The sequence below is a fragment of the Seriola lalandi genome, unplaced genomic scaffold (assembly GCF_002814215.2).
Source record: "Seriola lalandi dorsalis isolate HSWRI2012SDOR001 ecotype SW California unplaced genomic scaffold, Sedor1 jcf7180002054666, whole genome shotgun sequence".
In the NCBI taxonomy this organism is placed as follows: Eukaryota; Metazoa; Chordata; class Actinopteri; order Carangiformes; family Carangidae; genus Seriola; species Seriola lalandi.
In genome coordinates, this window is record NW_019525219.1 from 46918 (window position 1) to 69776 (window position 22859).

A 22859-nucleotide genomic window follows, 5' to 3' on the forward strand; every position below is an offset into this window, starting at 1 on the left:
CGTACTGAACCTTCACCGAGTCCTGAACATAGTACGACCTTGGCACCGTGCCGCCATACTTGATCTGCAAGCACGACGAAGCACAAAACAATCTTCATTTTAACCACCACCACCATCATCATCATCATCATCATCATCATCATCATCATCAGCTGTGAGAGAGACAGTCAGGGTCTTTGCTCTGACCATGGTTCTGCAGCGAGGGTCTCCGTCAGGATCAGTCAGGGTTCCTCCGTACACCACAGGAAGCTGCTCTGGGTCGATGTGTGTGCGTAACACTTGCTGCCAGTTACCTGCCAACAGAGAGGACGATTCAGGTGAACAGTCAGCAGGTGGTTTCAGTCCCGAGACACTGAGTCAGTCTGTCGTTGTTCGGTTCCCAGAGGATGAATACTATCTATTCCTCTGATGGTTTCCTGCTTCCTTTCCTTCTTGTTTTCTCACCTACTCCTCTCCTCTCTTCTCCTCTCCCTTGTCTCCTCTCCTCTCCTGTCTTCTCATCTCATTTCCTCTTATATTGACTTGTCTCCTCGGCTCCTGTATTTCCTCCCCTCCTCGTTTCCTCTCCTTGTTTCTACTCCTCTTGCCCCCTTCCTCACTTCCTTCCCTCCTCTGTCATCTCCTCTTGTTTCCTCTCCTTCTCTCATATCTGTCCTCCTTTTTTGCTCTTTTCAACTTGATTCCTCATCTCATTTCCTTTCTTCTCCTCTCGCTTCTTCTCATTTCCTCTTGTTTCCTTTCGTTTCCTCTCGTTTCCTCTCCTCTCGTCCCATTTACTTTACAATAAGTAAATGTTAGCACTACATTAGCCTTTAGCTCACAGCCTCACAGACCTACTGCCATGGCTGCAGACTCTTTAAAAAGAGAAGTTGTCTCACTTCCTAAGACGATGATCTTGCGCCGTGTCTCCTCACACAGGAAGTGTTTGATCAGGTTGTAGGCCATAGGAAACATCCTGGGAGCTGCAGCCAACAGGAAACGATTAAAGGAAACACAAACACAAACATCTACAGACACAGAGCCGCAGATTCGCTCAGGTACCTTTGATCAGAAACACCCTCTTCAGCCCCTCTGGATAGTTCTCCTCAAACATGGTGAGGATCTGCACACAGGAAACGAGGGATGACGAACGAATGAATGAGAGGAAACGTGAAGCTCCAGTGTGAGGAGGAGACTCACCTCTCCGTACGCCTCAATGGCCGGTTTCCAGATGTGTTTGAGTCCCAGTCCTTCACAGTCGTAGATCAGAGTGATGGCTTCAATGTTCTTCCCCAGCTGAGAGAGAGAGAGAGGGAGAGAGAGAGAGAGAGGGACAAGGTGAGGAGGGGAGGAGAGGAGAGGAGAGGAAACGAGAAGAAACACAAGGAGATGAAAAGAGGGGACAGGACAAGTGGAGAGGAACCAAGGGAGGCAACAAGAGAGGAGACGAGGAGATGAGGAGAGGAGATGAGGAGAGAGGAGGAGAAGAAATGAATGGAGGAAGCAAATGAAAGCAGAGAAGGAAACTAAGAAGGAAACAAGAGGAAAGGAGAGGAGGAAACAAGAAGGAGATGAGGAGACAGTCCTGACCTTCTCGGTCTGCCTCTGACACTCCTGCCGCAGCATCTCTGTGTGTCTGATCTTGGTCTTCAGGAAGTCCTGCTTGGTTGCCGACAGCAACAGACCTTTGGGATCCAGGGGACCAATCACATCGTACCAGATGGGACTTCCCTCCCTGTCGTATCCGCACATCCCTCCAGACACGTACTTCTCGATCACCTGAGGGAAGGTGAGATCAGGACCCGACATCAAACTGCAGACAGTCTGTATAACTGCTGATTAACCCTTTGGAACCAGATTTCAAAATATGAGCCCCGACCAAGCAGTACAGCTGTCCTTTCACAGTAAAAGCCCCCTTTCATCAATCTACGTGAAGTGAAATAAAATACATTTTTTAATTTTTTATGGATTCTTTTTAATGAATAAAACATTTTACATATAAACATTTTGATTAATCAGATTTAAAAATGAACTAAGAGTCGTTTTGTTTAAAACATTAAACAGACAGAAAATAAATAACGTCTTAGTTCCATGAAAAAGAAAAATTTACGTTGACGTTGTGTCACAATGCAACTCTGTTATTTTTAGTTTATTTATATATTTTGTTGTTTTGTTTTTCCTTATTTTATTTGTGTTTCGTCTCATTCTGCAGCTGCAAAACAGTTTAAGTGAATCAAAAGAAACGAATTAGAAAGTTCAAAAGAAAAAGTCCAAAAAACATTTCTACAGATCGGTAGATTATTACAGTTATTATTGATTTACATCTTCCTGTCCTGTCAGCCCTCCAAAATAAAACATATACACGTCTTGATGTGAAAACCACGTGACTCCACCAAACTGAGTGTGTTCACCTCAGGAGGTCTCCAGTCAGATATGATGGTGTCCACTCTCATCTGTTTCCTGAACTCCACATGCTGCAGAGAGAGAGAGAGAGAGAGAGGGAGAGAGAGGGAGAGAGAGAGAGAGAGAGAGAGAGAGAGGGAGGTTAATACAGTTCACACACTGCTCATACAAACACATGCATGTGAACAGATGTCCGACATATTAAAGGAAAAACCAACATAAAGTCAAGAACATAACTCCCTCGCTCACTGTGCTCAACACGTATTCAAGTCTCTGTCATTAACAACAGATGCAACGATTAGTCAATTAATCAATTAGTTGACTGACGGAAAAACGAACCTTCAGCTGCAGCAGCTTCAGACAGTTTTCAGACCCCTGTATGTTTCCCACATTTCACTGACATCAACAGTCTGTGCATCAGTCGACGCTCCATGATCAATAATGACAGAGTGAAAACATGTTTTTAGAGTTTGTTTGCAAATGTATTTAAAATCTTTCTGAAGCCGATTTATTTTGATAAAAGATTCATCGTTTCCCTGGTTACATCTTATTAAATGTGAGAATTTGATGTTTTTCCTTTGTCATAAAAACGACAGTAAACTGAAGATCTGTGGGTCGGACACAACGAGACGTTTGAAGATGTCGACGATGGAGATTTAAAATGAGAAAAATCTTTTAATAAATATGAAAATAATCATTCTTTGAACCCCTGCAGTGACCTCTTGTGCCCTCTGTGACTGGTGTATTATTATATCTGGTATTATCAGATCATTGATCCTGAGTCATCGATGCTTCAGCAGCATTTTACTGTCGTAGCTGCTGCAGGTGGAGCTGCTTTAACTACGTCACATACGCTTACATAATTTAGTCCTGTGGGTCCCAACCTAAGGGTCGGGCCCCTTATCTGGGTCACCAGATAAATCTGAGGGGTCCAATCTTGACGTCTTTGTGGGAGCGTTGGATAATTTCACCTCTTTGAACATGAGCCAGACTCAGATTTGATGTAAATGGTCACAAGTCAAAAATGTTGAGAAACACGAGTTTAACTTTTAACAACATGATTTTTGTGTAAAATAAAATCTTTATCTGAAAAGTAATGAGTGACTTTGGTTCTCGAAGAAATGCAGTGGAGTTAAATTACAACATGTCCCTTTAAAATGTGCAGCAGGGAAAGAAGAAGTGGCTTAAAATGTAAAGATTCAGGACACGAGGAAGATCAGAGCTCACCTTCCTGATCATGGCCTCGGCTTTCTGAACATTGAAGCTACGAGCTGGAAAAAGAAAAAATAATTGATTAATATCAACGACCTGATAATTAATATACAGGTAACATGACTCAGACCAACGTTCGCTCATGTCAGATGTTTACGAGGCGACAGAACTTCCTCTGCTAATTATTAATTATAAGAACAATAGAAGCTGTGACACAGTTCAATACATTCAGCCTGTTTTCACATGAGTCAAAGTGTCTAAGGGCAACGATCAATGCTAATATTGATCCACAGAGTCCCCGATGGTTTGGAGCCTCCCTGAACTATGACCCACTGAAGAGTCAACACACACACACACACACACACACACACACACACACACACACGGTCCTGCTGGATCAATCAAATGTGGAGCATGTAAGTTTTATAATTATGGTCTTTAAGCAGCAACAGTCCTCCTTTCAAACCCTTAAAATAAGACGACACATTACATGTTTGATTAGAATAATCACATTAATAATTAAAATCGTTAAACACAGCTGATGTGTGTATAAATGCAAAAGTAAAGACTCAAATTCATAGAAACGTAGCAACTAATGACTGTTTTAATCATATTCATCTGGTTTTTTCCTCCATTAATTGATTAAATGTCAAAAACAGTCAAAAAATGTTTTTAATTTACTAAAGAAGAAAGAAAGAAAAGAAACAAATCAGAGATCATTGGATGCTTGAAAAATGGCAATCTCTTAATTATCAAAGTAAACATACTTTATTTATCCACTAGGGGAAATTCATGAATTAAAGTGCACATGAGTTATATTCATTTTTAGTGTCTTATCCTGTCATGTTTTAACTTTAGTTTTATTTTATTTCATCTTGTATCTTTTGTCTTTTCATGTCGATGTCAAATGTTGGATTGAATCTGTTTTGTTTTGTTTGTGACAGAAAAGGATTAAAAACAAAACTGAAATGAGAACTTCTGCACTGATTAGATATTTGACAGAACATCTGTAAAGGAAACAAGAGGAAGGAGAGGAGGAACTCATCATCTACATGATGTATTTTATGTCACATGTCTGTATTTTTTAAATATTGGTGAATAGTAAAGTAATTTAAATCTGTGCAGCTTCTCTCCAGTCTAATTCTGTGCAGCATTAAACCAACATTTACTGATCACTGAGGGGAGGTGGTTCAAACCTGAGTAAACACTATATGTTTTCACGGCCGCGGGGTCAGAGGAAAATTATAGGAAAGAAATTACTGATTAACCAAGAGACGGCTGGAAAATTCATCAATTATCTGATCAAACAGCCTTAAAGTGAGATTATGTAAAGCTGAATTCAGAAGCAGCAGAACACCAGCGACCGCCGGCTGCTGGTGGCTAATGTTTAAACGTCAGACTGATAATCTGTGACTGATGTCACCGAACCAGTCGCTCGATTCTGCTCCTGTTTCACTGTGTTTAAATGTTGGGGGGGGGGACACACGTTTCCCCTGTGTCCTGTCCTGGCTTTTCAACGGGTTTCACATTAAAATCAAGTGTTACACCTGTCGGTCAGCAAATTATGGAGGGATCGGGGGAGTCTGCCCCCCCCCCCCCAATTAAGACTTTACTTTCTTGTTCTTTTTCTGAATTAGCTTGTGTCACAGATGAAGGCTAATGTTAGCTAGTTTCTAACTTTAGCCTGAAGTTACAGTTTAGCTAATTAATGTTAGCTAGTTTCTAACTTTAGCCTGAAGTTACAGTTTAGCTAATTAATGCTAGCTAGTTTCTAACTTTAGCCTGAAGTTACAATTTAGCTGACTAATGTTAGCTAGTTTCTAACTTTAGCCTGAAGTTACAGTTTAGCTAATTACTGTTAGCTAGTTTCTAACTTTAGCCTGAAGTTACAGTTTAGCTAATTACTGTTAGCTAGTTTCTAACTTTAGCCTGAAGTTACAGTTTAGCTAATTACTGTTAGCTAGTTTCTAACTTTAGCTTGAAGTTACAGTTTAGCTAATTACTGTTAGCTAGTTTCTAACTTTAGCCTGAAGTTACAGCTTAGCTAACTACTGTTAGCTCGTTGATAGCACGCCCCTTTCATTTCCAGTGTTGGCTTGGCGTTAAATAACTCATTTAAAACATCATATTTGATCTAATTTTAGTAAATACTGGTGCTCAGTCATGAAGAGTGAGACATGGAGGATGAGTTGTTGCAGAGATGTGTTTTGATATAAATATAGAGTTTATTATTTCATTGTAATAGTCTTTTGTGTGTCTGCGGTGGTTTAGTCTTTTCACTTTTTGGGCTCGACCACAACATTAAACACTACAACACTTCTGTGTTTCAGCTGTTGCTGCCTTCACTCTCTGTGTAACGGACCATGAACGCCTTCTGAGTCACTCCCACTGGTTTTGTAGAGACACACCTCGCTCTCTTTAATGATGCTAATTATCATCTGACGTTTCAAGTATCACTTTCCTAAGAGCTGGACTGATCAGGTCTGTGTGATCATCAGAGCTGTGATCAGTTTGTTTCTAATCAGGTGAAGACAGAGATGATGTTTATTGTCAGGTAACAGCTGCAGTGGAGTTTGCAAACTTTTATTATAATTGATTTAATATTATATCACTAATGTGTGTGTTTATCTGTATATATACTGTATATATTTCTATGTGAATATTAGCATTTTACCTTTTTATTGTTCATTTGACTCAAAATTTTCTCTGTTCATTTCATTATTCATTATTCGATTTATTTTTTAACATCTAACATTCAATAAAAAGTTTAAAAAATATTTATCCCCCTGTGGTCACTGCATTATAAACACATAATAATGACAATATAGTCAAATAATTAAGTTATTATTGTTTAAATTACACTAAAAAACACTTACATTGTCCTTATATCTGCTTATAACGACATTATAATGTGTTCTAATTATCACGTTGTGTTATAAATGATAATATTATGTTTATATACTGCTTCATTAGGTTAAAAAAAATATAAGTAAATAAATAAATTATAAGTGTGATGTGTTAAAGTAAAGTTTTACCAAATAAACTTTATTATTTCTACTTCTTTTATGCTGGTTTCTCCAAACTTCTGAGGTCTTGAGCTCAAACAGCAACAATAGTTCATGTTTTATCATAAAAACTAAATAACTGCAGGATTGTAAAGAAGTTTTACAGGTAGTTTTGGAGCAGATGAAACTCTGATATTAATGCTAACATGAGCCAGTACAGTACGAGTTTGGGGTAATTTATGCAACTTTATATTTCTATTCCACCACATTTTAGAGGTAAATATTGTAGTTATTACGTCACAGTTTTTATCCGACAGCTGTTCTTACCTTTCATAATAAAATTTTACATTAAAAACACAATAATCTTATATTATTATTATTGAATGGTTCAAACTGAGGACAAACATGAGGGCTGTGTTTTAAGGCTGGAAACACTGAGTCTCAGTCTGACAGGTGTCGATACCAGAGACTCCAGCTCAGGTATTTCCACACAGTGAAACCGGCTGCAGCGTCATGTAAAAACACGGGAACAGGTTTGTGTGTGTGTGTGTGTGTGTGAGTGTGTGTGTGTGTGTGTGTGTGTGACACTGCAGAGAGAGCGAGCGCGGCCTCGGGCGTCTGAAGCCTTTTTGAACTGTGACAGCCAATGAACAGCCGGCTCCTCATCAATGAGCAGGGTTCCCTCGCTCAGAGACGCTGGTTTCAAAGGGTCACACACAGGAAGTGGTGCGAGTAAATCCCAAAACCAGGATGTAAACAAGCTCCTTTAAAAGTAAAAGTCCTGCAGTCAAAATGATAAACAAAATATATTTAAAATGTCAAAATAAAAGTCCTGCAGTCTAAATGCTATAAACAAAATACACTTAAAATATCAAAATAAAAGCATTAATCTCCCCCCTCTGATTCTCTCTGATATTATCAGATTGTTAAAAACTGATGCATCATTGTTTCAGCAGCATTTTACTGTTGGAGCTAGTTTCCAATATAAGGGTCGGGCCCCTCCAGAGGGTCAGCAGATATATCGTAGGGGTCATGTGATTATTAATGGAGAAAAACTAATTTCTCATATTCACATTTGTTCTTATCTTTGGACTTTCCTCTAATCTTAACTTTTTTCTTGCAGGAACATTGGATAATTTTACTTTAAACATACTAGACACTGATTTTCTGTCAGGAGCCACGAGTCAAAAAAATGGGAAACACTGATTTAATCTTTAACAAATTGTTGTATCTTAGAAACGTTTCATATTTTATTTTAAATCTAAAAGTAGAGAATAGAAATCTAGACCATAGTAGAACATTAAAGTTATAGTAATATAGTAGAAATATAAATAGAATAAACCTAAAGGGTTTGAAACCACTGGTTTAACAGCAGGTTGTCTCATGTATAAGATTATGAAGTAGCACAAAATGGAAATACTTCAATAAAGTACAAGAAACTAAAATCTGAAGTACCTGAGTAAAAAAACTTAGTTACTTCCCATCTGTAGTGAATTATATGCCATTGGAAAACCTATTTTAAACACATTTATCTCTCCCAAAAAAGTGAATAAACTGTGTTGAGTTTATCTTATTTCCCTTAAACATTAAATCCTAAATGCAGTAACAACAACAGGCACATCCCATGGTGCGTTTAAAGTCCTGATTATACAGAGAACAAATAACAGATAAAAGGTGGAGGGAAATGATCAGTGTTTCATGTCCTCTGGTATTTTCCATTTGTCATCATTTCTATCTTTTGTGTTTAACCTGTTTATCTGTGGCGGTGGAGGTCGGCTGATTAAAGAAGTCACCTTGTACCTGGACGTCTGTGTTGTTGTGCCAGCATCGAGCCCACACTGAGAAAACACTAAGACTGCAGCCTGTCCAGGTGTGTGTGTGTGTGTGTGTGTGTGTGTGTGCGTGTGTGTGTGTGTGCGTGTGTGTGTGGAGGTCTGCAGCTCTCACCTCGGAGCCAGCGGAGGAGGTAGTGGTCGTGCTGTGCAGGCAGGTCGGGGAGGATGTCCTGGATCCTCCCCCGAAACTGGAGGAAGAGAAAGTTCATATAAACAATATAAATGAACTTTTTAAAAGAGGCAGACGTGTTTATTCTTTTGCTGATTAGATGTTTTAATCTTGATTTAAAAGCCTGATAACAACAGACAGTGGCTGCTAATTAGCTACAGCTAAGTAATAGCTCAACACTTTAAATATTCACTTTCTTTCTGAGAGTAAAACAAGAAGTTTGACACCACTCTCATGTCTGGATGGTAAACATGACAGCCAGTTAGCTTAGCTTAGCATAAAGACTGGAAACAGGGGGAAACTGCTAGCCTGGTTCTGTCCAAAGGCAACAAATCCACCTCGCAGCTCCTCTAAAGTTAAAAGATTAACATGTTGTTTCCTGTTTATTTAAAACTGAGTCTAAAAACTATAATTTCCAGAAACAGCTTGTCAGATTTACCGCCTGTAAACAGCTAATTATCCTTCTTAACATGTTAATTAAAGAGTTTTAGAGTTACCATTGCACAGAGCCAGGCTAGCTGTTTCCCTCTTTTCCCAGTCTTTATGCTAAGCTACGCTAACTGTCAGACATCAGTCGACTCATTAAGTCTAACATAATTATGAACTGAATATCTTCAGATTCTGGACAGTTGTTTAATCAAATGACATTTTTCATTATATTTTGACAATATTTTTACTTTATAGATCAAATAACTGATTAGTTGAAAAAATACAATGATGAAAAATGATGCTTTACAAGTGAAAGTCCTGGATTCAAAATGACCATGAAAGACAAAAAGTACTTAAAGTCTCACAAGTAAAAGTACAGAGTGAAACTTTGAGATTCTTAATTATAACATTAAAATATCAATAAAACTACATCATTGTTTAAGGATCATTTTAATGTTGTGGAGTAAATAGTTTTGATTAATCTGGATTTTTCTGTGTTTAACGTGTTGTGTTTTACAGCTTGTATCTTCTTATATAAATATAGATGTAGTGGAGGGCAAGGTGAAATATTTCCCTCTGAAATGCAGCGAAGTAGAAAGAGGAATTAAATGTATTTAAATAAATGAGGACAAAACTCCGTCACTATAAACACAGCAGTCAGTGAAGTTTCCATAGTATCAGTGTGAGTCATAACACAACTACAACAACCAGGAGTCTTAGATACCAGGACAACAGAGTCAGTCCGATCTCACATGACAAACTGCAAACTACAGGCCACCTACAGAGAATGATACTGGATCAATATTAGATTATTGATTTCTTACCTCAGTTAAGCTTTCAGCCTGTTTGGGGCTCAGGTCTCCGACTCGTCCGCTCATGTCTCAGCTGCTCTGACAGAGGCTGCGTCTGTGAATGAGCTGCAGTGGAGGGAAACTGAGGTAGAGTAGTAAACACCACGCCCCCCCCCCCCCAGAGAGAGAGAGAGAGAGAGAGAGAGAGAGAGAGAGAGAGAGAGAGAGACACACACACACAGAGGTGGACTTTCATCCTGTAGCTGAAGGCTGTTTATTGCGACACAGACGCTCTGTTAACACATCTATATCTACATATATAGATACAGTATATAAATAGATATGTATATAGATAGATAGATATTGTTCTCATGTTTCTACCAACAACTATAAATGACAATTTACTCAACTATGTAACAATACTAAATATATCTTCAATGGAGAAGTTTGAACAACTAGAGCAGTGGTTCTCACAGTGTGGTCCGGGAACCCCTGAGGGTTCTGGAGGGGGTTCCTGGGGGTCCCCAGTATAAAAGGGGAATCATTTATTTTCACTGTATTTCCATCCATAAGTAACACGCCGGCAGAATGTATAAATATTTTGGTCGTGGGTTTAAAACAGTTTCTGTGATAAAAACAAAACTGTTATCAGACGAGGGTCCGTGGTCTCATTAGCATCAGGTCTGGGGTCTTTGACTGAACTGCGTCGCTGGCAAACACTCCCCTCCATTCATTTCTATCGGAGAAAATTCAAACAAAATGTTGAATAAGTTTGTTTTGAACCATGTTTTAAATGTTTATATAGGCTTCTGCTTATAAATACAAATTAGAGGGACTTAAATTAAAGTGTTATCAGATACAGTGTAAAAACACAATTAAAAGTCCTGCATTCAAAATTAAAGTGCTAAAGTATTAGTATCAAAATATACTCAAAGTACCAGAAGTAAAAGTATACATTGTGCAGAATGGCTTATTTCAGGATCATAGATACTGTGGAATACACAGTAATTATTGGACATTAATGAGAACATCACTCTAGTGTTGGCGCTAATTTTAATTACTTTATTTATTATACAATTAAGTGTTATTTTAATCTATAACAACACATTATTTGTTAATTATGTTTTAATAATTTAAATTCATTTGGAATATATGAACGAAGTACAAATATCTCAAAACTTTACTTTAGTAGTACTGTACTATAGTAATGTACTTTCCACCACTGCAAAAAAAACAGGTACTTTAGTACTTTTTAAAAATAGAAAAGTAAAATCTTCAGCTAAACTAAATGAGTGGATGTTGGTATTTCTGGAGTAGAAAATATTACAGAGGACATGTTTCATAAAACTCATTTTATTCCTTAAATACACAAGCTCTTCAGAAACTGATTAGGACCCAGATACCAGGTTCACCAAAATAAAGCTGGTGCTTATGAATAAATAGATGATTTACACATAACAACACTTCAAAAACAACCATAAAGCATAAAAGTACGTCTCATTCTGACATAGTGGAAAGTTGTTTTAATCACCCTTGAAAGAAAATAAGAATTATTTACCTTCCAAAGTTCGACTGCCCTGAAAGAGAATGTGAAAAAAACAAAAAACCCTAAACTTAATCATCCTGTTTCCATCGCTCCAAAGTTCAGACGGTGAAGACAAAGTGTGTGTACTTTAGTCGAGATCAATCAGCTGTTCAGAAACCATCGGTTTAGAGGTTATTTACACAGCAGGTGAAACATGTTACCTTTCCCCTTCAAACAGGCCTCAGTCTTCACTCGGGTTCCTCAACAATAAAACAAACAAAAAGAAAAAGTATTTTCACCTGCCAGATGGAGAAGCGTCGTCGCTAACGTGACCACGTCTCAAAACACAAGTCAGTTCAGACGTTTCGGCCTTTTCACTGTTTCACTAAACATCTACTGAGGAAACTGTACGGAAGTGAAATCTTTAATTTTATGAGAGGATTATTTTTCTGCTTTTGTTTTCATCTGTATAAACATCCCAAGAGGCGAGGGATTTTCTTTTTTGAGGGGGAAAATAAATAAATAAATGACCCGCCCCTCCCCAACAAAAATAATTTTTCACTTGCCTCTCAGGGGTTTTTTATTACAAACGAAAAAGAAACTTTTTTCCAAAATAATAATAATAATAATTCTACCAAGAAATGTTGTTTTGTGTGTTTGCTTTTGTAATACTGATTTCGGCCACAAGAGGGAGAAGTGCGCCTTCATGTTTCCCTCCAGGTGACTTTTAGTTTCTCCATGCACAAACACGAGGTAAATATATAATGTGTGTTAGTAAGTTATGAAGCGTTACTGTTCTTTCTTGGTAGAATTTCTTTTTTTTTTCCTTTAACTCTTGAGAGGCAAGTGAAAAAATATTTTTAGAAGGGAATTAATTTTTCTATTTTTTTTTCCAGAAAAAAAAAAACAAAAAACAGCTGTTTATACGGATGAAGAAAAGAAAAATGATCCTTTAAAATTTTCTTGTACATAAAGAAAATAATTAGTCACTAAATTAAACATTAGTTTTTTTTTTTCCCTCCAGAAAATTTGACATTTGATTTTACACCCAGTCAATGCAATTAACAATTAATTAAATGAGCTGTTTAACGACTAAACATGGAGTTTAACGAGTCAGAAAAACAGCCACATTCACTCGTGTTATATGAAGAAATGATAAATCAGTTTGTGGATTTCGTCAACGAGCAGTCTGAGCGTTAAGTCGTGGATGTTTTGGCTGCTGAAGGTAAAAATAACTAGAGCTTTTATTTTGTTTTTAAAATTTGTACATCTTTACTTTAACATTCATCTCAAACTAAAGCACTTTATGTTGCATTGTGGGATTAGATATTTTCCACTTTATGACAAAACGTTTTAATATCAGATTTGCTTAAGAGTCTATAGTTTGTTTTTTTTCCTCTCAGTGCTCAAGGAAGGAACCTGCTACACAAACTGCAAAATCAACGTGGCCTACATCCTATCAAAAATATTCCGTCTTTTTAAAACTTTTATACCAATGATTCCAAAAATAACTCTTCAGTATTTAAAAAACAAAACAAAAAGAAACCTTTGATACAATCTCTATGCATACAGTTCATCTTATATTCATATATATGTTGGGACAAAGGCGACGAGATGTGAAAACAGAGACCTGACTTCGATAATGGGGACAAAGCACAAAGCTACTTAAACAGCGCATGCTAACCTGGTTGCTTGTTCTTTTTCATCTTTTGTTTTTTGTTTTTACAGGGATGGAAAACCTCTCCATGATCTTCTGACCATCACACCCTCGTGTCACCACAGCTTTTATACGAGGAAACTGGCAGTTCTGATCGAGCTTTACATTTATGGATGAGCCGACCTGCACACCTCAGCTCCGTCTCCTGCTTTAATGGAACTAAAGTGCCTGAATACATCTAAAACATGAAACCAGAAATCTGAAGTCAAATACTTCCTGCTCCAATCAGGACCTGAAAATCGATACCACTCTCATGTTTGTGACCCAAGTAGGAAGCTACAGCCAAGAGATGGTTAGCTTAGCTTAGCATAAAGACTGAAAACAAAGGGAAACTGCTAGCCTGGCTCCAAAGGTGAAAAAAGTTAATTCAAACCAATTTGTGTTTTGAGTTTTATTGTTGGACAGAGCCAGGCTAGCAGTTTCCATCTGTTTCCAGTCTTTATGCTAAGCTAAGCTAAGCTGCCTCCTGGCTGTAGCTTCATATTTACCGTAAAAACACAAACTCTTGGTAACTAAGCGAATAATAATCATATTTCCCACAATGTTCCATTAAAAAGCTGCATTTTATATCATTTTTAAGTCTTTAGAATTAAAAAAAAAGTGTGAGATGATTTGCAAAAAGCTTTAACAGCCAGAAAATGTGCAAAATTCGATCATTTAACAGAGACTGAAACACTGAAGAACACATGTAAAATCTCCTGAAGTAAAGAAAATCATTGGTATTTGAGCTTGAACACTGGTCAACACTGACAGAGGGCGCCGCCGCTCATCGACCAACGGCTGCTCAGTCAATAAGTCGGAACGTAAAAGGTAACGAAGCTTTAGTTTTTAAAACTGATTTAAGTTCGGAGCAGGACGTTAACTCCGTCATCCAACCCTCCGAAACTCTCAAACAAACCAGTCACATTCGGTTTTTACAAAATCACTTGTGGATGAAGTGGAAGCTCCGAATGGCCGAGAACCAACGCGTCGGCCACACTGAGCCTCTCGTAGCGAGGAGCCGGTGGATGAAGTCCAGGACCAGGACTACGTCTGAACCCGAGACCCGTTGCTGACACACACTGGGCCTCATGCAAGAACCTCTCATACCAACAGATCTGTTCTGAAGCGACACGTACGAGTGAGTTTTCCTTTAGAATTATAAATGTCAGAGTTTAAATAACCTACGGATACCAACTAAAATAAACTATTCTTTTGACCACATCACCATCATCATCAGCCGCCAATTTTTCTTTTCTTTTTATTGGCACCTTTTAGCTCAGACTCTTCTACACTTCAGTTGCATTGAGCAGATAAAATCACCTGCTGTATATTCAGTCTGTCGTTCATCTCCACGTCCCTCTGACCTCCTCTCCACTTAAACATAGACCTTTTCTTTTAAATCATTTAACCTCAACACGGCTGCTGACACTGCTCCGTTCGTCATGCTGATGTCCGACAGCAGGAAACATAAAACTCTGAGTGTGAAGTTCTTACTTTTTTACTCTTGGATGATGAGTTTGTGGATGAATTTCAGGGTCAATCAGCAAAAGAGTTAAACAGTGTTACAAACAGCTGTGCAGAGGTTTGATCCCGATAAACCGTCAAACTGATCGATCAGTCACTCACACTGGACTGTTATTACGCTGCTGACGGTTCTTTGACTCTGGCTTGAACGAACCTCAGGAGAACGACTCAGACGTTTAAGGGGAGAACAGAAAAAGGTTCTTGCATGAGGCTCAATGTTTTCCTGTGCAGTACCATCACAGACCAGCAGGTGAGGTGAGATCAGAGAGGACAGCAGATGTGGTTTCTTTTAGAAGGGGTCAGCTACAGATGTAAAGTGGCTAAACAGTAGCACCTGATCACACGAATCACCTCTCGAGCGCCGAACACGGCGGTCAGTAATGTCCCGCGTCTTTCAATCAATAAGCCTGTATTAAAATATAATAAATACATCCACATGAGAGACATTTCCATAGAGTGTCCGTGGGAAACATTCACTGAGGTGCTCCGGGCCGGCGGCGGCCGGCGGGGAGCCTGGAAGGCAGAGCCGAGGAAAACGCTAAGAAGAGTCTGGTTGTATTTGGTCGTGTTGTCGTGTTCCTTGTTTAGTGTTTGGCTTCTTGTTATTAAAGCAACTTTGGTGAGCACGAGACGCACAAACATACACCGCGTCATCATCCTATCAGTTCACACCCCCGACCTCGGAGAGGGAATGTTGTGCCGGTGGCTACGTGTCCTCTGTGACCGTGCATGACCGTTAGCTGCTGCGTTAGCACGTCCCGCCACATTCGTCAGCTTCTCGCTCTGTGCTCAACCACCGTCGGTGAAGTGGATTTTATTTTTTTTAGATGCATGTGCATTAGATAGTGTGTGTGATGTAGAAGATGAACTCCATGTCCATGGCCGTCTGCGGGACGCTCGCGCTGCCTCCGTGGATGACGGGGATCAGGGCGCTGTCCAGCTCGTTCATGTAGCGCTGTGGGAGGAGTCTGCCCGCGGAGCCGGCCTGGTACTCCACCTGAGGGCAAACACACACAGATGTACTCACCACTCCTCATTTCAACTGAACAGAAGATTCTCTAATCACTGCGCCACAAACCATATCAGCCTGCGTGGAGATGCGGAGAGAGATGGAGTTGATGCCGCTGGACGTGAGAACGGCGAGGTGAGGACTCAGAGCGCTGCAGGTGGCCAACGCCATCTCCTTCTGAAACACGCTGCAGGACGACAGCACTGAGGCAAGGCTGCAGTCAGGACTCTTCAGCTGGTAGAACACCTGGAGAGAGAGGGGGGCGGGGCATTAAGGTGAGGTCACACACTGTTTTAAAATGAAAGTGCTGATACAATCATGATTTCAGAGAACAGCATATCATTCTGATCGGTTACGTAATCAGAACTTTATACAAAATCTACAATAAAATAAAAGGCGGGAGAGAAAACTCACCTCAGTGCAACTGATGGTTCGACCGTCCGAATCGAACTCTGTGTCCTGCTGCATCCTCACACTGTGGACGCCATCCAGAGGTCTCCCATCAACACCGCTCGTTCTGCTGCAGACCGACGTTACAGCGACAAAAATCACATTATAGATTCTGTAAAGTCTCAGATCAAAGGTGCTATTACAATAAAAGTCTTCTTAAATAAATAAAGGCCATTTGCTAATAAAGAACAGAAAAACACTGAGGAAGATTGGAGCTACCTGTCCACTTAGTGTCAACAAAGACAAGATATTCTTATTCAGTTATTTATTTTATTCTTCATTATCTTATTTATGTTGTCAGGCCTGATTGATGTTGTAATGTTGTGTGTCTGTGCTCATCGTGTGTTGATTTGTTCACTGTTTTGTCCTCTGGTTACTTGCGTCATGTTTTCGTTCAATAAAAAGAAAATAGTTGAGTTTTCTGTCCTTTCACCCAGTGATTTCATCAGTCACACTTTCCACTCGGCTCCCGTCAGGTTCACAAACGCTGTTTTCATTCACAGATTCTAATCGTTTCTGCAGTTTCATTTTCCGGCAATTTTAAGTTTGATTAAGTCAATTAAACTGAACGCTTCCTGCAAATGTTTCAAAATAAAATCCTAACATGGATGTGATTTAATGTGAAATATATGCACGCTACTTTAATGTTAAAAAGTAAGAACAATAAAAAACAGTATGAGAAAGAGTCTGCGAAGAGAAACCTGCTCTGTGACCATGTGAACTAAGTTACTCCCTACACAGCTGGATGTGAGTGTGCGGCCTGATAGTAGCGGCAGTCAGCGGTGGACAGATTGAGCAACAGTGTGTAAACAGAGGTCAGTTACCCCGTGTTGACGGGTGAACTCCAGTCAACCCAGCGGATGGTGACGTTTTCTCGGAGATCCCCTCCGTCGTTCCTGCCGCAGGGGATGTGGAAGTCTGTCTGCTCCCTCAGGGCGGAGCGCAGAGACTCCATGGTCTCTGGAGGGATTTGAATCATCAGCCCGTCTGACAGAGACAAAGACAGAGTCCAGTTATTCTGGTCCAACAGCAGTCAAGTACTCTACAACAAGCATTAGAGAAGTTACTGCGCTCGAGTTTAATTCACAGCTTTGACATGATGACGTAAAAACTCAGTGTCACCTTCAACGATGCTGGACTTTGCGATGAAGCCCGAGGAGGCTTTCAGCGCTCCGTTGAACACCACGAAACTGGCCCCAGTCACTGGAACACAACACAGACCAGTTAACCATCGACAGAACACAAACACAGTCTGAACGTTGTCACTGTTACTGTTACTCGGAGGAGCGAGCAGCGTCCGTAATGACTCTCACCTGTGCGGGTCTTCCCCGGCATGCTGTTGGCCTGGGTCTGATAGTTTCCCTCCTCGTTCTGCAGACACACCAGGTGAGAGTCGGCCTCCGAGCTGAAACGTGCTCCGATACTGATGACGTGCTCGTTCGACGCATTGACCACCTTCTGCATCTGTAGCACCGAGAAAATCCTGTTTTATCTCTTTTGTTCAGGCACATTAAAAAGATAAGACGCCGCTCTCACGTCTGTACGTTTCCCCAGTTATTCCTGTACGGCTCACTTACATCGTTGAAGCTACTTTTGGGAATGTCGATGTAACTGTGGCCCATCTCCATGTGGATCCTCAGGCCCTCCACGACTGACAGACTGTACTGGTAGTTCCTCAGGTCCTGTGGGCAAACAGTTCAGAGCTACTGAATCACGTCTGTAAAGTACGAAACTCAGAACAACGAAAACGTGCATCTGATGCTGATCCTCCGGGCAATGACAAAAACAAATCTTCGTCTAATAGCTGCCAATTATCCAGAGAAATGACTGAAATTTGTCAGTGGAAGTAGAGCTTGAAAAATATTTATGTGTTTCTAATTGCACTGCTCTATAGTCACACAGTGGGGATGAACTGACAAACTTATTTAGACTTATTCAACTTTACTTTGACAGTCTTCTGTGCCATTTGGGAAATAACCTTATTCTAGGGAATGATTAACGGCTGACAGAACCTCCTCAGCAACTTAATTAAAACAGTCTTTAAAAAATGTGGTGCCAGTGAGATAAAGAACACAAGTGCAACGTCGTGTTTCCATCCAGATGCTGCGCAAATTTTACCAGAATTAACAGAAAGTCGGCAAAAGTAAAACATTTATGTGCGTTTCCGTCCGTCAGGTGCCATTAAACCACTGCAGAGGAACACAATGAGATGAGGTCATTAAAAGAGCAGCTGTTAAACTTAAACCAAACATAAACTACGTAGGAAACATCTGAAATTTCTAACGTGCATTAATCTGAGGGAGATTCCAGCCTCATCGTCATCGCTCTACGTCCATCTGAAGTTTTTCTTCTATTCTTTTATTCACTAAAACAAGTCTGTTTCCGTTTGGTTCCATTGCACCAAACTACGACTACTGCATGTGTTTGTGTTGTCGTACTTACAGCCAGTAAATTCATAATGGTGTGTCCCGTCTCTCGATACACAGAGTCCCGAAAACGGACACTCGTCAATGTAGTGGGATAAACTGTGAAAGAGAGAAAAGATTGAATTAGTTATCACCACATTAACCATCAAACTACTGGTTAGCAACGCTGTGATTAATCCTCTCTACCTGCAACCTACAAACAGCATGATGAGTCATTTAAATACAGTCATTTACAAGGTTTTGACACAATCCATAAAATAGAAATGAGACAAAACTTTTTTTGCATTTACAGATTATGTTTCTCTTTAAATAATTTGGGGCAAAATAATTTTTAGGCGTCCTACTAATAATTATTTTATTATCTGACAATTATTTTCTCAATTTAACAATCATTTGATCTATGTCAGCAAATATTGACATTTTCTTGTCCAAACCTAAAGATATTCAGTTTATTATCACATAAGATGAGGTTTGGCATTTTAGTTTGAAAAATTACTTAAACAATTAATCAATTATAAAAAATATTTTCAGATTAGACGTAGGAATAAACAGCTGCTGTTGGAAAATCTGCATAACATGCCCCAAAACAAATTTAAAAATGAAAACTGAAATTGACAAACAACAATAACTTAATCAACTCATCGTCTCAGCTTTAAGACTTTCAGACAAATATCTGACAAAAACATTAAAGCTCGGAGAGACACACACCACTGTATTGAGCTCCAAGCCGTAGAAGCAGCCTGAGGGGAAAGACTTTGGCCCAGGGAACCTCCAGCTTCTGGATGAGCAGGCCGAACAGGAAGGGCTGCGAGGGGAGAGTGAGGCCATCTAGAGGCTGACAGGTGTGAGTGAAGAACAGCATCCCGGCGTGATCCTTGCTGCCCAGGAAGCTGCTTGTGAACGTCACGTTGTCCAGCTCCTCCAAAAACTTCCCTGTGACAGAGAGCGATGACTCTGAAGTCTTTGTTTGTTTTTAAACGAGTAAAACATTCTGTTAATGAGGTGAAGAAAAGTCCTGAAGAGTAGGTGCCGCTTACCTTTCTGTGCATCTTGGTAAATGGTGAGATAGAGAGTGAAGAGATCTTTTGGAAGAGTTTTTTCTTCCGGCAAACACTCCAACAAAAACACCAACTCCCTCTGTCCCAGAGCCTGCAGACCGTTAGAGCCAAAACACCAGCACTGCCGACCGGCGTCTGACGGAGGAAACGAAAACACAGAGTTCATCACCCGTCGTTCTCATTTCTATCCGATATACACATCCACAGAAAAACCAGAGCTGAGGATCTGAGATCATGTTTTACTCACATGTCACCAGTTTGACGTTGATTAGCAGGTTGGCGTTCAGAACAAATGTCAGAGGTCGGGGTCCTCCTTCCTCTAATAGGTGCAGGATCTGGCAGGGGGCGGGACTTTCCTCCACCAACACATCTAAAACAGGAAACAGCCGACAGGCGGCATGACGGGTTATTTTCTTTCATCACATTGTTGGTATCATCCAACGGTTTAGGTGATGTCTTTTGTTATTGCTGGATGTTCACTTAGTCATTTTTGCACAGATCAAAGTTGAAGGTATAAAGATGGAGACACCTGGATTCTCTGTCTCACACCTTCAGGGGGAAATGATTTTATAGACTGTTCTGAATCTGATTTACAGTCTGTGTATATGAAACTTTGTGCTGTGGCCTTTTTACTTTAATGTGACAGCATTAAATTCAGACTGTGCTCAAAGTGTTAGAGAAATTTCACACGTGTGACCTTATAAGTTTCTATAAAATTGCCTCAGATGATTTTCATTCAGACGTGAGACTAATGTGTAAACCTGCCAACACGTTAAGATAAAAGGAAAACATCTGGCCTCTTTCTCAGAACTGACATCTGCATCTTCTAGAGCAGATGACTTTCTCCAAAATGGTTTATTATTCAGCCAATGAGACGAACGATCTTTCATAATTATTGTATGTCACACCTGATATTTTGTTTTAAATTAGGCACCTTGACTTACAGATCATCCCATGACCTCATATCTGTTTGTTCTTTTTTTCCCCTGTTTATTATTTGTTTATCCCTGGCCTGACAAATGTTCATAAATTAAAGGTTTAAGAAAAGTTGGTGTCTGAAAGGAAATCATGCAAACACAGTGAAGTGAACACAAACCTCCTGCGTCGTCCTCGCCCGTGGTGATGAGCAGAGGAGGGAGCTCATCCTCGTTGTCTGGCAGCAGAGTGGGAACCCTCTTAACTGAGGAGCCGAGTCCAGAGAGCAGAGCGTAATCCCAGGGTCCGGACACCGGAGGTCGAACCACCTCTGCAGAGGCCTCGGGGGTCGGGGAACCACCCACTCCGACCTCTGACCCCGCTGGGCCAGGCTGAAATGAGAGGGTCGGTCACTGTGGTTCATAATCACATTAAAGCCACTTTGACTCGACCCAACTCTTTCAAAATAAAGTCACTAGCTAGAGATAAACAGTGATTGAAACTTTGGAGGACAAGTCGTAAAAAGTGAGAGTCTAGTGTTTCCCTGCAGCTCGCTGCGTGGATGATGCTCCCGTGTCTTACTGTGGTTTGATCTGGACTGACGGCGCTGAACTCCTGGGAGCTCCTGCGGCTCGTCACCGACAGCTTGGTCGTGTCCGCCACCTCTCCGTTGGGCAGGATGCCATCGGCGAACCACACGCGCTTCTGCTCGCGAGGACAACCTGACAACACACGGACAGCGGACGTGCTTTTCAAGGGCGCTGCTCAGGAGAACAAACTAAACTACAAAGTACAGACTGTGTACGGTATATAAGAGTGATCATACTGTCGTTGTTTGGGTGTTTGAGAACGGACACAGGCACCATGACGGTGGGTGGAGGTGAGTTTAGAGTGCCGGCAGCACGAGCCTGCTGCAAAGGGGGGATGGTGCTGCAGTACTCAGATGGGACGTTGGGATTTGGGCTGGGACCTGTAGGACTCATCATCCGCTCCAGGGCCTGGGCTACAAGGAGATAGAGGTGTGTTAATTTTAATCTGACTCAAATATCAGTCCCAGTGCTGGTTCTCTCCACGTGACTGATTTTTAGGAGCCATGCTGGTGGCACGGATCTCAGGAGGGCCACGTCAGCTGATCGGTCAGAAGACGTTCGAGGACCTTCAGATGATGAAGCCTCTGACTTTTACTCCAATGCCAGCTTCAGGTTCACATTGATTTGTTTTTTTGTTTGGTTTTTTTTAGCAAAATATCTCAACAACTACTGGATAGATTGCCAGGAAATTTGGTGCAGATATTCATCCACCAGCTGGTCAATGTTTTCACTCATCCTGTAAATTATCTCTACTGGATGGATTGGCACAAAATTGTATATCAATGCAGACATTCATGGTTCCCAGATGATGTATCCTACTGATCTCGGTGATCCTGACCTTTCCTCTGGTGTCAGTTAGAGGTTGACATTTATGGGTTTTAGTGAAATATCTCAACAACTACGGGAAGAGGTGGCACGACATTTAGTTCACACATTCACTCAGGACGAACTGTAGCGGCTCTAGTGATGCGTTTCATCCAGCGCCATCATTAGGGCAAAATAGTTATTTGACCGAACACCTCCCAAACAAATAAAATTCCCATCATCCTTAGCTGTACTTTGTGTTTAGTGCTAATAAGCAACCTTTGCATGCCGACAACTTAACAGTAAATGTTACCTGCTCAGCATCAGCATGTGGGCACTGTAACTGGGAGCATGTTAGCATGCTGATGTTAGCATTTAGCTAAAAACACCACGTGTATAAAAGCAGTTTCACAGCGCTGCTAGCATCTCTTAGTCTGTTTTAGTTGTTGTTAAATAAATCTTTGTTGTATGTTTAAATTTAAGTGTACAGATTAACTAATGATGGTTTGTTGTCTCACACTGTGTAAACTGGTGAGGAGAGAAACTAAACTCTTTACCAAAACAAATGAACAATGCTGCTTCTGTCGGATGCGTTTGCTAATATGTTAGCCGTAAACAACTTGATAAATTGATGTAGCAGCCGATATGACGTCCTGCTGCTGTGAGGTCCTTATAAAATCCACTTCCTGCCCTCTAGTGGTAAAAATAGCTTAATGCAGCACACTGGTATAATCTTTAACAACAGATGTGATGAGATATAAGACACAGGACCCTTTAGATATTATTCCTACGGCCCCTTCCATACAAACTGTTTGTTTTTAAAAGTTCTCTGGTGTCAATGTGACAAAGCTGTGGAAAATAAATAACTTTATACGTCTTTAACAACAGATGTGATGAGATATAAGATATAAAGTGGAGTGTTTTTGTTTTTCATTGTCTACAGGGAGCCGGTAATGACGCGTTGATGTCACTGATACTAGAAATTAACACAGACAGACGGGTGAAGAAGTTTGTTTATGTTTATGTTAGTTTTATT

The 22859-nt window shown here is 40.3% G+C and overlaps 2 protein-coding genes across 3 annotated transcripts in view; both read right to left on the reverse strand.

Annotated features, from left to right (window-relative positions):
* The window catches only part of LOC111666025 (SEC14-like protein 2), an 11579-nt gene extending 1614 nt beyond the window's left edge, over positions 1 to 9965 (reverse strand). The window contains exons 1-9 of the mRNA XM_023421219.2: positions 9857 to 9965; positions 8547 to 8622; positions 3610 to 3653; positions 2391 to 2453; positions 1570 to 1758; positions 1180 to 1275; positions 1042 to 1102; positions 879 to 962; positions 187 to 293 (exon numbers count right to left, since the gene is read on the reverse strand). Coding sequence (XP_023276987.1) covers positions 187 to 293; positions 879 to 962; positions 1042 to 1102; positions 1180 to 1275; positions 1570 to 1758; positions 2391 to 2453; positions 3610 to 3653; positions 8547 to 8622; positions 9857 to 9910 — 774 coding nt within the window. The 5' untranslated portion in view covers positions 9911 to 9965. The remainder of the gene's footprint in view (positions 1 to 186; positions 294 to 878; positions 963 to 1041; positions 1103 to 1179; positions 1276 to 1569; positions 1759 to 2390; positions 2454 to 3609; positions 3654 to 8546; positions 8623 to 9856) is intronic.
* Positions 9966 to 11160: 1195 nt separating this feature from the next.
* The window catches only part of zfyve16 (zinc finger, FYVE domain containing 16), a 22734-nt gene continuing 11035 nt past the window's right edge, over positions 11161 to 22859 (reverse strand). The window contains exons 5-18 of one of the 2 annotated variants that reach the window (XM_023421203.2): positions 21256 to 21432; positions 21012 to 21151; positions 20611 to 20821; positions 19762 to 19884; positions 19494 to 19649; positions 19165 to 19389; positions 18473 to 18555; positions 17608 to 17712; positions 17344 to 17494; positions 17153 to 17233; positions 16855 to 17017; positions 15995 to 16100; positions 15650 to 15826; positions 11161 to 15568 (exon numbers count right to left, since the gene is read on the reverse strand). In XM_023421203.2, the coding sequence (XP_023276971.1) occupies positions 15410 to 15568; positions 15650 to 15826; positions 15995 to 16100; positions 16855 to 17017; positions 17153 to 17233; positions 17344 to 17494; positions 17608 to 17712; positions 18473 to 18555; positions 19165 to 19389; positions 19494 to 19649; positions 19762 to 19884; positions 20611 to 20821; positions 21012 to 21151; positions 21256 to 21432 (2057 nt within the window). In that variant the 3' untranslated portion in view covers positions 11161 to 15409. The remainder of the gene's footprint in view (positions 15569 to 15649; positions 15827 to 15994; positions 16101 to 16854; positions 17018 to 17152; positions 17234 to 17343; positions 17495 to 17607; positions 17713 to 18472; positions 18556 to 19164; positions 19390 to 19493; positions 19650 to 19761; positions 19885 to 20610; positions 20822 to 21011; positions 21152 to 21255; positions 21433 to 22859) is intronic. The other variant, XM_087177950.1, reaches the window with a different exon arrangement.